At 39.1% G+C, this 17,025-nt stretch overlaps 1 protein-coding gene across 2 annotated transcripts in view; it reads right to left on the reverse strand.

Annotated features, from left to right (window-relative positions):
- The window catches only part of RNF150 (ring finger protein 150), a 284,261-nt gene that overhangs the window by 122,243 nt on the left and 144,993 nt on the right, over window positions 1-17,025 (reverse strand). For both annotated transcript variants that reach the window (XM_057310084.1, XM_026499389.4), the window contains exon 2: window positions 9,047-9,297. In XM_057310084.1, coding sequence (XP_057166067.1) covers window positions 9,047-9,297 — 251 coding nt within the window. The remainder of the gene's footprint in view (window positions 1-9,046; window positions 9,298-17,025) is intronic.

Here is a 17,025-nt window from a genome sequence, read left to right on the forward strand (position 1 = left end):
CCACCCTCAGGAAGGATTATACCAATTTAGGAAGCCCCCGACCCCTAACTACAGAGCCCTTTACACCCTTGCCTCCCCAGGATTGTTTTTTAGCAGGTTTGTTTTTTCCTAAATGGACAGGCAAAATAAAATCATATCTGATTGTTTAATTTGCTTACCCTTACAGTGTCCTCCTCCAAGGACCACCTGCCCTCCTTAGCTCAAGTATTATCTTTTTTGTGGAGTTTTTGTTCATTGCAGGAACATATACTTTATCAAAGAAATTCACCTTCTGAATTTGCCATACATGTTGGTAATGTTTTTACTGTCAGTGAGTTCCTTTCACACATGGAAGATTTCAATGCATGTGTAAAATCTACATGTGGCAGGGGCAGTGTTGAGCTGCCAGAGAGACAGGAGTGAACCTGGGGAAACGTGAATTATCAGTGGTTCTTAGGGATTTCTCACGGTCCCTGGAAAAAGGTCTAGAAGGAACAGCAGCCCTCCCACCATTCTCATTTCTGGTAGAAATCTTTTTCTGGTAGAAAAGATATCTTTTTTCCCAGAAGTCCTGAATGAAGTTACATCTACAATGATAATCAAAAACAGTGAGCACTTTTCTGGTGCTTATTCTGTGAGCCAGAGAAGAATGGCATCTCCAGGAGAAGACCAGCAGCTGGGCTTGGACCAGCAGGTGCCAAAGACGTTCTCAGGACAGAGCATTTCAAAGATGCTAAAGATCCCAGCTTTAACACTGCCAAGCTGTGTGTCCTTGGGCAATTGCTTACCTTCTCTGTTTCCTCACCTATAGAGTGGGGTGATACATACAGTGCCTTCATCATAGAGCTGTTAAGAAGCAGTATATCTATATCTATATCTAACTCTTAAATCAGAGCAAACTCTGTTTACTTTTAAGTAGTCCCAGCTCCTGGTAGACACCCCAGATTTGACAATATTCTGGATCCTCGGCTAAACTGCCTGGGAGAGTCACATTTACATCTGGGTTTATGTGTGATTATGCAACAGCACACTCCGGGATTCCTCAGAGATGAGGCTCCAGTGGGCTGGAATGTGACATTATGAAAAGCAGTCCCCTCGAGGTCCTGTGCTCTGTGATGACCTGCCCTAACCCGGAGGGGGCCGCTTCAGCAGCCTCTTACACATCACAGGGCTTGTTCAGAAATGGGAATCAGGAGTCTGGCCACCTCCTTCAGTTCTGCTGAAACAATGAGGCTGATAGACCAGGGTCTCCAAAGGATGCTGGCCTGAAAGAAATGAGGACAGGGCTGTACAGAAGACAAGCATCATGAGCGAAGAAGGTCCTTGCAGACCCGTGGACCCTGAGCAGAGGAGCAGTGGCTCCAGATGGAGTGTGAGGCCATGGCTGGTCTCTGCAAACCAGCCTCTGGTTTACCTCCCTCTGGTTTACCTCCCTCTGGGTGCCGGCATGCACGGGAAAGTGAGGTGTGAGGCAAGGAGGGGATGGCTTCAAATAGTGATATGAACTGGAGAGAAAATAAAACAAATACATAAAATAATATGCCAGTGGGAGAGACAGTGGGGCCTGAGGCCACATTAGCATATATCGAGCGAGCTGTCTTGAGCTGTCTTCAGACCTCTTCTCTTGGATGCTCTCTCTCCAGGGGAGCTCCTCCTGTCCTGGCCATGTAAATGGCATCTATGTACCCATATTTCTGTCTCTAGCTCTTCTTCTCTCCTGACCTCCAGACTTGCAGGTCATAATACCCGGCATCTATGTTAGGGCTGTGGTAGATAGAACAGTCTTCTCAAATGTAACGTCTCCAAACCTGAATTCAGAGTTCCCAGCCCCTCAGGGTCTCTTCTCCTGTCTTTCCCATTTCAGCTCAGGCCGTGAAAACAGACCTAACTGCATCCTTGATTCTTCTCTTTCTTTCGCACATATGGTAAACATGTCATTTATTATCCAAACTGTCACTCTTGAGAGTAAAATGGGGAGTTATTAATAATTAGGCTGGTACAACAGGTATAAACTACGATATATTCTTTATAGTCTACGCTTTACTCATAGGACTTTAAAATACTGTCCTAATCGGATTCCTGCTGACTTCTCGCTCACTCTGGCCCAAATTTGTCACCCGTCATCTGACTACTGGACTACCCTCTGAGTGGGTTCTGTTGGTTTTCGTGTGTATTGCTTGTTGATGCCACTACAGTGCAAGCTATGTAAAGGCGGTGTCCTTGTCTTTGCAACAAATGCGGAAAACAACCTTTCTTATATCTAGCACAGAAACGTCTGGAAGACTTGGAAGGGAAGTGTTATGAGTTGCTCCCTTTGGGGAGAGCTGGAGGAAGGGAGGTTGATAAAGGGAGTTTGAGGTGGAAAGAAATTTACTTTTAAATATACACGCTTTTATTTGCTTTTTAAAAAATACTGTGTGCGTACACTATTATTGTTAATTAAAAACCCCTGCTACATGGGGAATTAACCTCCAAGAAAGCCTGATTCTTTCTCTGTAGTCCATTTATATGCTTTCCTTTTCCCATAACTCTGGAGAAGAGATGGAAAAAAGATCCCATTTTGTTTCAAACTGTGTCATCTAAGCTAAAAACCCATATTTAGCTTGAAGTCTTTGTGAGTTATAGAATTGAGCTATTTAAATGTAAGGGAGGGTATTATTTTCTAAGAATTGCCTTATCTGTTAAAGGTGATCCAGTTAACAATTGTCTAATAGGTCACACATATTTTCTCATTCGACACCCCTTGGAATGGGGCTGACACGTGATCAGTCTCACTTTACATGTGAGGAAGGACAGGAATAGAAAGGTAAAGAACCTAACCTGTGCAAACTCACAGACCCAGGAATCATCAGAGCACAGACTGGAATCCAGACTTTACTCCAAAGCTGGTGTCTGTGATGATTACCTTGTGCTCGATTTATCTTTGCGTAACTGCATTAGGAAATGCAGCACACCAGCCCAATCTCTCCACTTTCAATTCTACCCTTATTCTCCATGTCACCATCTAAAAGACCCTGGGGTGTGAGGCTATTAACATATAGATTATCTAGCAAGTCGTCCTCCATGGGAAGCTGCCGTGAAATGATCTTCTCCAGGTACAGTAAGACATGAGGGCTAGTGATCATGTGAGATGATGGTGACTTTCCTTTAGTTGCGATCTGCACAAAGCCAAGCAGAGACTGGGGTGCTCACCTGCCTAATTCAAGTTCAGTCTCTCTTGCATATACCTGAGTGGCTGGATACGTCACCAATGCAACACTAAGGCTTTGATATTCCATTTTAGGTTGTGAGCCTACCTCTAACCCGAGAGCCAATCTTTCTGAAGGGCCAGTAATGCTTTAATAAAAATAAATGACTTAAGTTAACCTGAGGCTTATTAGAGCCGTAGCCTGCCCAGCTGAAGCTCTCTATCAAATGGAACGGAACACTGTCCATCAAAGGAGAAATTTTTTTCTAAAGGAAATTATATGTTCTTATTCCATCCATCAAAGGGCCAAAGTACAGTGCCTATTTTGATCAGGAAATGGTGCTAACTTTTAACATGATCCCAATTCGCTGAGTGACCCTGAGGGTAACATCTTGCAATCTGAGGAAAGTTAATAAAATGGGAGCAGAGTAAAAACTGAAACCCTATGAACCACTTCCATACCATCTGCTTCCAATTTTCACACAAATCACAGAGTATGTGTACGCCTAGAGACACGCAAACTCAATCTACCTGCACAAAGGGAACTGATGATGGAAATAAGTAATCAACTAATAAATCCAAGGTTAAAATTTCACGCTTGACTCAATTGTCTAATAATGACTTGGACTATCTATAGACTCAAAAAAACAGGGTTACCATTTTCATTTAGCATTATCGAATTAGCTAGGTATCCTAGCAATAACTGACTCACACGTGTATAGTTTATATAATGTAAACTTTAGCAACAAGTGAAACTGAACATATTAGTTCTATATTTTCACTGTCTTGTGTCTGACTGGCAGTTAGTGTCCACTTAAATCCCAAATATCCAATAAAAGTGGTAAAGTGGATTTGTAAGTAGTCATCAAGGAATCTACATGACAGTAATAATGGGTACTATTCATTGAAAGTTTAAAAAGTGATTAGCATCATGCTCAGAGGCTTTGAAAAATAATATACATTAACTCATATAATTTTTACTATAACCATAAGAGGACGGTATATTCCCATTTAGTTCAGAAAACTAAAGCGTGAAGAGAGTAAGTAATTTGCTCATGTTTGGTAAGTGGTGGAATTGGACTAATAAATAACCACTAAAAATCATGTTTTAAAGATTATTTAATGACAGGGAAAATGCTCTTCAACTAATTAAAAAATAGGACTGAAAACTTATATGTGTATTTGTGTCTCATACATAGACACACATAGAAAATATGTGTGACATATTAGACAGTTGTTAACTGGATCACGTTTAATAGATAAGGCAATTCTTAGACACATACAATGACAATTTACCGAATATATATTTAGGCGGTTACAAAACCTGAAAGGTATCTTACCTTTACTGGGGGTAATGGGTGATTTGTCTTCTCTTTGAGTAATTTTTTTGAATGCCAAAATTTGTTAGACTGAGCATGTATCTTTTGACGATTAGATAAGAAGTAGGAAGATCAGTAGGAGAAGAAAGGGAAGAAGAAAGGGGAGGTAATCAGAAGGGAGAATGAAGCATGAGAGACTATGGACTCTGGGAAACAAACTGAGGGCTTCAGAGGGGAGGAGGGTGGGGGAATGGGATAGGCCAGTGATGGGTATTAAGGAGGACATATATTGCATGGTGCACTGGGTGTTATACGCAAGTAATGAATCATGGAACTTTACATCAAAAACTAGGGATGTACTGTATGGTGACTAACACAATATAATAAAAAAATATTATAAAAAAAAAATTCCAATAGGTAGTTCCTAGATGTGTGACTTTAGGCAAGTTATTCTCTTATTACCTTGTCTACGAAATGCAAAAATAAACAACAAGGTAAATTTCCTTTAAAAAAAAATGAAAAGCAGTAACAAATGTTTTTAGAAATTGTCCTGAAGCTATAACAAATTTAAACAAACCAACTGCCATTAAATAGGAAAAGTCAAGGAGTTGTCTTCTTAAACAACAACCCAGACCTTACTGGCTTGTAGAAATTTTCTACTAATACTTTAAGAATCAGCTAATTCTAGTCCTATTTAAAATGCTCTTGAGCTGGACTTCCAATAGAACTTTCCATGATGATGGGAATGGCTACCAAATGGCAGTGCATATATACCTACATTCGAAATGTAGGTAGTGTAACTGAGAAACAGAATTTTAAATTTTATTACAATTAACTTAAATTTGAATGATTACACAGGGCTAGTGGCTACCGTGTTGGACATTGCAGCTCTAGACTACAAAAAATGGAGGAAAATTTGCAAATTCCTTAAAAAAGCCAGTATAACTGTTACCTGAACATGATAAAAATGTAAACTGTGGATGAATTTCACATACAAATATCAGGGTAAAAAATAAATAAAATACAAATACAGTCTAGCATGTGTTAGAAGAATAGTAGGATTAGAAGAATAGTAAGATTTAGGATGGTCTAATATTGGGAAATCCAATAATATAATACACTTCTATTAACAGATCAAGAGAAAAACTCAGACCACAGCTGTTGAAAAGGCATTTGTTAAAATTAAACCTCCATTCCTGATTAAAAACTCTGAATGAGGGACGCCTGGGTGGCTCAGTGGATTTAGCATCTACCTTCAGCTCGGGTCATGATCTCAGGGTCCTGGGATCGAGCCCCACATTGGGCTCCTTGCTCAGCAGAGAATCTGTTTCTCCCTCTGCCTCTGACCCTCCTCCCCACTTGGGCTCTCTATCTCAAATAAATAAATAAAATCTTAAAAAAAAATACAAAACTCTGAATGAAATAAGACTAACACGCATTTACATAACACAAGAAAATACATATCTCGATCTAGAAAACTATATGGGAAAATAATAAAATGGAGCAATGATAAAAAAAAATCCCATTAAACTCAGGATGTTCCTATTAAATGCTTAATGAAGAGGAATATATTCAGCACTACCACTATTACTTTAGTTGATTCTGGAGGTACAAGCCAATGAAATTAGGTAAGAGGAAAAAAATAAGAGGTTCAAAATTTGGAAGAAGTAAAATATCACTAACTGTGCATATTATTAATGTGATCCTGATAAACTAATATAAACAATCACGAATACTTCAATATAGTGGTTAAGAGCATGGACTCTAAAGCCCTGCTGTTGGTTCAATTACTGGCTTTATTAATAACTATCTGTGTGCCATTGAGCAAGCTATTTAATCTCTTTGTTTCTTCTGTAAAATGGGGACAATAAAATCCTATCAAAGGGTTGTTAAGACTATTAACTATGCAAATATATACAGAACTCTTAGAATATGCCTGCATATAATACTAGTTAGTATTACCATTAGTATTAAGGTAATACTAAGGCATGTTATAATCATTGCAAAATTATTACAAATTATAAAACATATAAACTATAAAATATGTAAACTATAATGTTCAAAATAAAAAGTACAAAAATCGAAATCCTTCCTATATGAAAGAGGATATTTCATCTATAATAGCAACACAATTATTAAATACCTAGGAATAAACATAAAAATGTGTATGATTAAATAAGAATATTTAAAAATGCTATTAGGGGACAAACAGAATCACTGAATAAGGGCAAACATATACTAAGGAAGATTCAACAACTTAAGGTTATAAATTATTCTATAAACTTAAAAAACAGATAAAAGTGATTCTAAATTTATATAAAAATAGACATAAAACGTGAAGGCAGAGCAATAAAGGAAGATTAGCATGAACAGATATGAGACAATATTATAGTGCTAAAGTACTCAAAGTAGTATGGTACTAGAGTATGAATAGATAGATTATGGTACAGTTTCGAGGTCACAGAAATAGAACCAAATACATATGGTATTTATTTATTTATTTTATTAAATATTTAATTTATTTATTTGTGAGAGAGTGAGAGAGAGAGTTTGAGAGAATGAGTGGGGGGAGGGGTAGAGGGAGAAGCAGACTCCCTGTGGAGCAGGGAGCCGGACGTGGGACTCAATACCAGGACCCTGGGATCATGACCTGAGCCGACGGCAGATGCTCAGTGACTGAGCCATCCAGTGCCCTACATATGGGTATTTAATATATGCTGAATGGGGATACTGCGTATGAGGGGGGAAGATTAATTATTGAACAAATACGAGTTATAAAAACTGGTAGGTAGGCCATCTCAAATAATGTTGGCTCTCTATCTGATTTTTTACACTGAGATAAATTCTCTGTAAAGACTTAATCATAAAAGTGAAATAAAAAGTAGTGGATGGAAATATGAGAGAATGTTTTTCTAAGGTCTTGGTCTATAGAAGATCTTATTATACAAATCTTAGGAGTTATATAAAAAGATAAATTCAGTTATGTAAAACCCACAAACTTCTGCATGGCAAAAAGCACCAGAGATAAATCAAAGGCAATTACAAATTGGGAAAATAAAATTGAATCTTATGTCAGTTAACTCCTTTGACTAATAGTCTTCTCTCCAATTCTTTGACTTACACACATGAGAAGAAAATGACCAACAACTCAACCGAAATGTGGTCAGATAATATAAGCAGGTACTCCAGAGAAAAAAATTCTCTTTTTCTATTTTACTTGAAAAGATGTCCAACATTACTTGTGATAAGAAAAATGTGATACCATTTTTTACATCAAATTGCATGCACCAAAAGCTTTAACATTCTTTTGCTAAGGAAATGGGAAAACAGTATTATTAGTGTATTAATGTATATTTAAGTATAAGTATTATCCTAATGTTTACATTAGTATAAACAATATTAGTATATCATTGGTTAATGTAAAAATTGATTCAACGTTTTTGGCAGACTTTGGGCAGTATCTATCATAGGTTTATATATATATATCACTGCCCTACCTATTAAACTTCCAGAATTTACCTTAGAGGTATACACACAAATGTGCTCAGTACCACATGTACCTTTTTGTTGTTGTTGTTTTGGTAAGAGAAAACATGTTGGTAAGAGAAACTGGTTTAATACATGTGAAATATGCAGGAAATGAAATGTTAGACAGTCATTAAAAATGAGAAGGCAGCTTGGATTGAGTGTGGAGATGAATAATTCCAAGAAGTGAGAAATAAGGGTACAGAATTAAGTGTGCTATCATTTGTTAAAAAATGTGTGTTTGTAAGCACATAAAATATCCCTGGAAGAGAAGCTATTCCAGGAAGATGGCTGGATAACTGAGAGACAGGCACAGGAAGACAATTACTTTTAACTGCACACCATTTTATATCTTTTGCATTTCATCATATATATATATATACATATATATATATAATCTGTTCCAAAATTAATTGCTTTTTAAAACAGCTTTTGGGGCGCCTGGGTGGCACAGCGGTTAAGCGTCTGCCTTCGCCTCAGGGCGTGATCCCGGCGATCTGGGATCGAGCCCCACATCAGGCTCCTCCGCTATGAGCCTGCTTCTTCCTCTCCCACTCCTCCTGCTTGTGTTCCCTCTCTCACTGGCTGTCTCTATCTCTGTCGAATAAATAAATAAAAAATCTTTAAAAAAAAATAAATAAAAAAAAATAAAACAGCTTTTATTTTTTAATCTCCTTTTCTTCTTCCATTCGCCAGAAAATCCTGTCTCTTCCCACACAACGTTGCCGCATGAGCACAATCTCAGCTCACTCCCCTTTCTCCCTTTATTATGTGCCTAAATAAATAACTGTCCAAAAAATGTGGGACAAAGCACCTCATGCCACAGAACAATACTAGTAAAACATCGATACGTGTATTTGGAAAAGAGCTGAAAAACTATATGGCAAATGGGAACAATGTTTATCTTGAGTGGGGGGATAACAGGTAATTTTGGTTTTACCGTGGTATTTTCCGTGATTCCCAAAGTTTATATAGTTAATATGTATTACTTTTGTAATAATTTTTAATTTTTTTTAAAAAGCTTTTTGCTACTCACCTGGTTCCTGTCCCTGGCATTTGCATATCGAAACCTCTGGATGTAATAAAAGACCAGCCATGCGAGGGATATGATCATGAGGACGATGAAGGAGATGGAGACAAACACAACCGAAGTGCGGCTCACGTATTTCTGCAAGTTCCGGGTTCCGATGGTGATGTACATGGTCACCGTGATGTTCCTTTCCAGCAGGCTTACTATCTCCTTCCCTTTGGGCTCAGGAATCATTATTGCCACAATGTCTTCTACACCTGTTGTGACAGGGGCAAGGAGGGGGTAACAAGGATGAGGGGAGAAGAGAGAGAGGGAGAAAATCATAGTGAAATGTCTAGACAAAGTGACTCAGAGCCATATAATGACCCTACTTTTGACAATTCTATGCCAGATCTAATAGCCAACTCTAATTCTAAGATCTCACAGCCAGAAACGGGGTCAAATTCTCAACCTCTTTCAGCTACCTTGTATATAAAAAAGAACCTAAGTTGAATTAATGACCCTTCCCCCCCAGCCCAGTTTACAGCTCTCTGGGGCACTTCACAGACCGCCAAGGAGGGGAAGAGGCACCTTCTACCCCGTGGGAGAAGGGTAAAATGCCCGATTCTGTGCGTCCACCTGCGAACCCTCCCTTCCCCCTCACGACACTAGGAATACTCAAATACAGATCTCTGTCATTTGTAAGGCAATTTTCTCCTACACTGAGTACCCAAAGTAACCCCAAATGGGTTTCTTGACAAGCTCTAATGATCTGTAAACATAATATTGTGGTCTCAGAACTATTTCCTGCTTATTTTATCTAATTCAATGTAAACAGCTTGGGTCTCCTCATACTCAGCAAAGAGGGAAGATGGAGACTGCACAGATAATTTCAAAATTATTTTACGTCAGCTTTCAAATATTCCTACCCCCATGCCTATTATTGGAGAGTGTGCGGCCAAAGTAGCAATTTTGGGGGGTCGGAATTACCCTGGATCATTGTCCCTATTCTTTAGGATGCCGCAGGAGGCACAGCCTCTACAGGGCGTCTTTAGTGAGGGTATGATACCAACTCAACATGCCATGTGTCTGATACTTGAACTAGAATATTGATTTCGATTTCACCAGGATAGGTTCTCTGGTATCATCCCAATTCATGCCCACAAAGCTCTTCTTGAGCCCTACTTCCATACGCAAATAGCCCATCACCTGGGGGGGGTCACTGCAAATTAAAGGAGCAAATTTGCAATTAGGATGTTGCAGATTCAGGGCAAAATTAAACAGGGCTATCGCTGCTCCGGGCTGGCCTTGTTAGCGTGCTGAGGTCAGCTGGATGACCTACCAGATTACATTTGCTCAGAGTGTTGCAAGCTCTTAGAGGCTACTTAGGGCTTTCACTTGACCTTGATCTCTATGCAAGTTTTCAATCCTAAATTCCTTGCTGGTATTTCACTGAGTAAATACTTGAAAAGCTAACTACGTACGAGGATATCTAAGTGTGCTACATCAATTACGTATTTTTAAAAATTCCTAAGACTTTTGTGTTGGCCCAATTGTAAAATCACAAAGCCACAGAGTATCTAGATTTAGCTGTTATTTCTGGGAATTACTGAAACTGATGGCTTGAATTTCAATTCTGCAGAATTTACTGACAATTCTGATGCTCCTTCTCTTTTCATGTTTACTTTGGCTAATGGCTGCTTGTGGTCTGAGGTTTTGTGAGGGATTAAGGCTGCTGACAGGTTTTGTCTCAACAGAAATACAATCTTCTGTGTATACTGGACTAATCTGGCCTGGTGAGGCTTTTCCAGAGCTGTAGTTATTTTATAGGTATTTAAGTAGTGGTAGAATAATAACTTTTCATTTAATTTACTTCCTTATTTATATTTTTAAAGCATGTCTATTCAGGACTCTAGAACTAGACTTCTGACGATGGGACCTTGGGGTTATTTATGAGACTTTTGTGCTCAGACTTGCACGCATTCTACACTTTTCATTCCTAGTCCAGTCCTTTTTAATTATTTATTTTTATTGAAGTACGGTGGCCATCCAGGGCTGTACTCGTTTCAGATGTATGACATAGTGACCTGACAATTCAATTCTATACACGATGCTATGCCCACCATGTCACTTTTTTTTTTTTTAAAGATTTTATTTATTTATTCGACAGAGATAGAGACAGCCAGTGAGAGAGGGAACACAAGCAGGGGGAGTGGGAGAGGAAGAAGCAGGCTCCCAGCGGAGGAGCCCGATGTGGGGCTCGATCCCAGAACGCCGGGATCACGCTCTGAGCCGAAGGCAGATGCTTAACGACTGTGCTACCCAGGCGCCCTGATGCTATGCCCACCATGATAGGATTTTACAATTCTTAGTAGTCTAATTTTATTAATGTATTCCTTTATGGCTTCCGGTTTTGATTCTCTGCTTAGAAAGCTCTTCTCCACTCAAGATGATAGAAAGACTCATCGAAAATTGCTTCTCAAAACATGGTTTTATGTTTTACATTTAAATCTTAACCCGAATGTGATTTAGTAACAAAACAGTATGTATTGAGCTCTTATAATGTGATGGGCAGAGAGGAGACAGAATGCAGTTTATTTTCCCCCTAAATTCTCAGATACGTTTAGATCTACTTTTGGACTGTGTTTTACAGTAAGGCTGACCTTTCTTTGGCTGAACCTGCTGTAGGCTGCTTTAGTTGTACAGCTTTTTTTTTTTTTTTTTTTTAAGATTTTATTTATTTATTTGACAGAGACACAGCCAGTGAGAGAGGGAACACAAGCAGGGGGAGTGGGAGAGGGAGAAGCAGGCTCCCCACTGAGCAGGGAGCCCCATGCGGAGCTCGATCCCAGGACTCTGGAATCACGCCCTGAGCAGAAGGCAGACGCTTAACGACTGCACCACCCAGGCGCCCCCCCAGTTGCGCAGCTTTTAACATCTTAATTCTCTGGCAGCTTAACTCTGTCTTTGATAATTCTCCATACAATTTTCCTACTCTCTGCTTATCCTTAAAAGACCATACAACCTAACAGTGAAGAGTCAAACCCCAGCTCAGCATTTTAAAAACAGGCAACCAGGGGCACCTGGGTGGCTCATTGGGTTAAGTGCCTGACTTTGGCTCAGGTCATGAACTCAGGGTCCTGGGATCGAGCCCCATGCCCAGCTCTGCGCTCAGTGGGGAGTCTGCTTGTCCCTCTGCCCCTCCTCCCGCTCATGCTCTCAAATAAATAAATAAATAAATAAATAAATAAATAAATAAAATCTTTGTTTTTTTTTAATTTAAATTCAATTAGCCAACATATAGTACATCATTAGTTTTTGATGTAGTGTTCCATGATTCATTAGTTGCATATAACAAAAAAATAAATAAAAATAGGCAACCAAAGTTTGGATATCCACGAAGTTTTATTTAAATCACTCATCATTCATTTTTAGGGACCTGAGAAAACACTTTCTCTTCCTATAGGGTAAAGTATAATTAACTATTTCAAAGCATTTAAACTTAAGTGCTTAGTTAACACTGCCCGTATTGTTCGTACTACTGGTGTACCTTCATGATAGAGAACAGACGCTTGGAAGGAGAAACAGTGAAAATGGCAGTGGAGCAGTTCTATTCATCTAGACCTCAACTTTATTCATCTTTCTAGGGCTGATGATGGTAAAAAAGAAACCACAAAAATAGATGGGATTCTTGGATATTTCTCCATGTACTTTAGGCTATGGATTACTGCACATGATAAAAAATGGTATGCATTTATCCCAACAGTAATAGTCCTTAAGAATTTAGGTACTTAGGTTATCCAAAACCAGTACAGTGAAGTGGATCTGGATGAATTATCTGATCAGTCTTATCAATGCACAAAATCCAGGGCAAAAGCTACCACAGGGTCTCATATGTTCAAATGAGGCATGTGCACCACGGTAAGTAATCAGATGACTCCCTGACCTTTGCTTCATTTTGAAACGTGCAGCCACAGCATCAGGGAGAAGCCAGCAGCTTCTCCCCAGGTAAATGATAGTGTAATTGCTTCTACGGGTGTGTGGCAGAGAGGGAGGGAGAGAAGCAGGGGTGAGGAGGGGGCGGGGAAGAATGCACTGAAAGCCTAAGTGATCTCAGACTTACATGCTGCCCTGAGTATTTAATCTAGGACACATGGGAGGCTCTGAGACTCAGGGGAAGAGAAGTTAGCAGGTAGCCTCTTTTGTTGGGGTAAAATCCACAGAGGCCCTGCCTGCTATTTGGGCAATTCTGTGTTTACCGTGATACCTAGATGCTTTAATATTGAGTGCCTCTTTTGCAAAATTATGTCAGCTGATCATTTATTTTCCTCCCAAAGGCACTTCATCCCTCCGAGTGATCGCTATTATATAATTATGGTGTATTCTGGAAAAGCTCTTTGGCCGTGCGAGACAAAGTGTGCCCAGCGCACGTATGACCTGGCGGCCAAACAGCAGGAGAAGTCTGTATTTTTAGCGCTCCCTTTCCCAGGAGAGAGCTCCACTGCCATTATCTAATTTGGTATATGCAGATAGTAAAGGGTCAAAACAAGAGTGCAGAAAGCTAAAAAATGTTTAATAACTAGAAAATCCTTGACTTAGAAATTCAAAACCAGGTCGTTCAAACACGGCATTAAGACAACGTCTAGGACGCCAACAGTGTTAGGCATTTTACAGAGCGGCAGCCCCGTTCCTTCCTGCACATCTCTGAGGGTGATAACATCCCTCCTAGGTTCCTGTGATCAAAAATCCTTTTTCAAATCTCTGTATCCTCTACAGAGGGCCTTTGAGAATTTAGGCAATAATAAGAGAAGGCCGCAGTATTCCCTTTGGAGATATTTTCTATTCATCTACTTAATATCTAATGTTTTTGTTTTTTAGTCAGCTCCTGATTATCATCTGTTCTTGTGACATAATGTATGTAAACTGATCTTAAAAACGGCAAAGTATCATATTACCACTTACTTAAAAATATTTTTAATAAACACAGATGTAAAAATCGTAAAGCGCTCACAACTAGAATCCAAAAATACAGTCAAAGAATCTTCATGACCAAGTGGGATTTATTTAAGGAATGTGGGGGTGATTTAACATCAGAAAATATATTAATGTTTTTTAATATATAACAAGTGAAAGGAACAAAGCATATGATCATCTTGTGTAGCTAGCTGTCCTTCAATATCTGGTCTCTTTCTCACCTACAGTCTGAGTGTGTTAGATAGGCACAGGCTGACCAGCGGAGTGTTAGTGCCTCGGCTCTCTTGCGGCTAGATGTGGGTGCGTGATTAATATTTGGCCACTGAGATGTGAATGGAGACGACGCTTGCCACTCCAGGGTCTTATCCACAAAGGACTGAGTATGTGCTCCCAGACAGTCTCCCTTTTCCCTGACTTCAGCTAGAGAGATGTGGAGCAGCCGGCTTCTTGGGGGAGGAAGCCATGTGTTGGGGATGGCACCCATTCCTGATTCTTATTAAGAACAGTATAAGGCAATGTCCTTAATGCGATAAGGATCTTCTAGAAGTAGCACATTAAATGGGGGACAGATTAGAAGGTTTCCAATTCAAATCGCAAGTAAGACCAGGAGGAGCCAACATTTAAAGCAGAAGTGATATCTGGCACCAAGAGACATACGAACTAGAATGTAAATACTAGAAAGAAAGAGTGCAAGCTCTCATTATTTCAGGAACTCACATAACCATCTAGAAAAGCCAAGATAATTTAGCTTTTGAAATTAAAAGAACATTCAGGAAATACAAGATTCAAGATCTACATAAAAAATGACGAGCTTTCTATACACAGTATAGAACCTGCCCAGAAAATGTAATGGAAAAAATGATCTATACATCATAGCAGCAGAAGTCATAAAATATCGAAGCCCACATCTAATAAACACCAGCCCCATAGGAAGAAAACCATACGATGAAGTTTCTCCGAAAGACATTAAAAATTTCTGAAGCAGATTTCAATTTAACCCAAGGGTTATTTAGTATTAGTGTTATATACTTAGTTTCCAAACACGCGTGATTTTTGAGTTATCCATGTGTAATTATCATTATTTTATTATTTCATTATGGTCAAGGAACATAGGCTCGTGTTCCTTAATCATCTAATACATTTTTGGGGGGAAAAATGCTCCATTTGTATTCAGAAACATTGTATTCAAAGCTGTTCTTTGGTATATATATCTCATTGATTAAGGTTATTAGTTACATTTAGATTTTCCATATCTCTGCTTATTTTTGTCTACTTGATTGCCTGAAAGGGGTGCGTTAAAATGTCTCCTACCACTGTTGCTGTTTTCCCTCTGAAGTTCTGTCAGTTGCTGCTCGTTACGTTGAGTTTCTCTGGTGAACTGCACATATGACTTCATGATGGTTCTGTCTGCTTACACCGTTGTTGCCGGGACGGGTCTGGGGTCATCAAGATGCTTGTTCTTTGTAAGTGATCTGTTCTCTTTGCGACCTTTTGAAGTTATATTTGAGAATAGTCTTTGATGTTTTTAGATGTTACTGTGTCTATTTATGAGTATTCTTCAGTTAGTTTGGTAGCCCACTGATGCCCCGTTAGCCATGGTTTCAGTTCACCTGCAGTTAACTGTAGACCAGAAGCCCATGATCTTCCGGACTATCATCAGAAGGTCCCTAGTAGCCTAACGCTACATCACAATGCCTACGCCATTCACCACGCTTCATTTCATCATGCAGGCATTCTATCATTTCACACTGTCACAAGAAGAAGGGAAAGTAGAGTACAATAAGGTATTTTGGGAGAGACCACATTCACGTACCTTTTATTACGGTAAAGTGTTATAATTCTTCTATTTTATTATTAGTTACTGCTGTTACTCTCTTATTGTGTCCAATTTCTAAATTAAGCTTTATTATAGTTATGTGTAGGAAAAAATAGAGTATATATATAGGGTTTGGTACTCTGCATGCTTTCATGTATCCCCTGGGGGTCCTGGAACATTCCCCTGCAGATAAGGGGGAATTACTATACACGAACACTTTCAATCTGAGGTATTTCATTATTTTATTTCTAAAACATCTGTCCATACTTTATTCAAATATTTCCTCCTGTATTTTTTCTGCCCTGTGATTCCTATTATCCTGTTGATGGAATTCATTCTGTTAGCTATATTTTAATACTTTCCCCCCTCATTTAAAAAACCTTTTTGTTTTGAAATGATTACAGACTAATAGTGGCAAATGTAGCACACAGAGGTCCCATGCACACATCTCCCAACTGTCCCCAATGGTGGCATGTCACATAGTACAGGGCACGATCAAAACAGGAAACTGACTGGCACAATATAATTAACCAGATTACAGGACTTAGGCTTCACCGGTTTGCGCATGTGCAGAGTTTTGAAAGGTCTTTGTGTAAAAATCTATGACATTTTATCGCACATGTAGAGTCATTCTTATCACTACCACAATTAAAATACTGAAATATTCCATCACCAAAAAGCACTGCCTCCCCCTCTCCTTTCCCTGCCCTAACCTCTGACGTCCACTTACCTATTCTCCATCTCTAGAATTTTTTCATTTCTAGAATGTTATATAAGTGGCATCACACAATATGTAACACTTTGATATTGGCTTTTTTGTTGTTGTTGTTGGGCTCAGCATAATGCCCTTAACATTGATCCAAGCTGTGGCATGTATCAGTAATTCATTTCTTTTTACCAATGAATGGTATTCTATGGTATTTAACCACAGGTTAACTATTCACCCATTGTTGGACATACGGGTTATTTCCAGTTTGGGGCTATTAAGAATAAAGCTGCTATAATCATTGGCTCACAAGTGTTTGTGTGAATGTGAGTTTTCATGTCTCTGAGATGAATGCCGAGGAGTGAGATTGTTAGGTTGTATGGTAGCTGCATATTTAGTTTGTAAAAGAAATTGCCAAAATGCTTCCCAGAGCGGATGTATCATTTTACATCCCCCCTGGCAACGTGTGATCCAGTTTCTCAGCATCCTTTCCAGTACTTGGAATTACCA

Source organism: Ursus arctos, unplaced genomic scaffold (genome assembly GCF_023065955.2).
Source record: "Ursus arctos isolate Adak ecotype North America unplaced genomic scaffold, UrsArc2.0 scaffold_11, whole genome shotgun sequence".
Lineage (NCBI taxonomy): Eukaryota > Metazoa > Chordata > Mammalia > Carnivora > Ursidae > Ursus > Ursus arctos.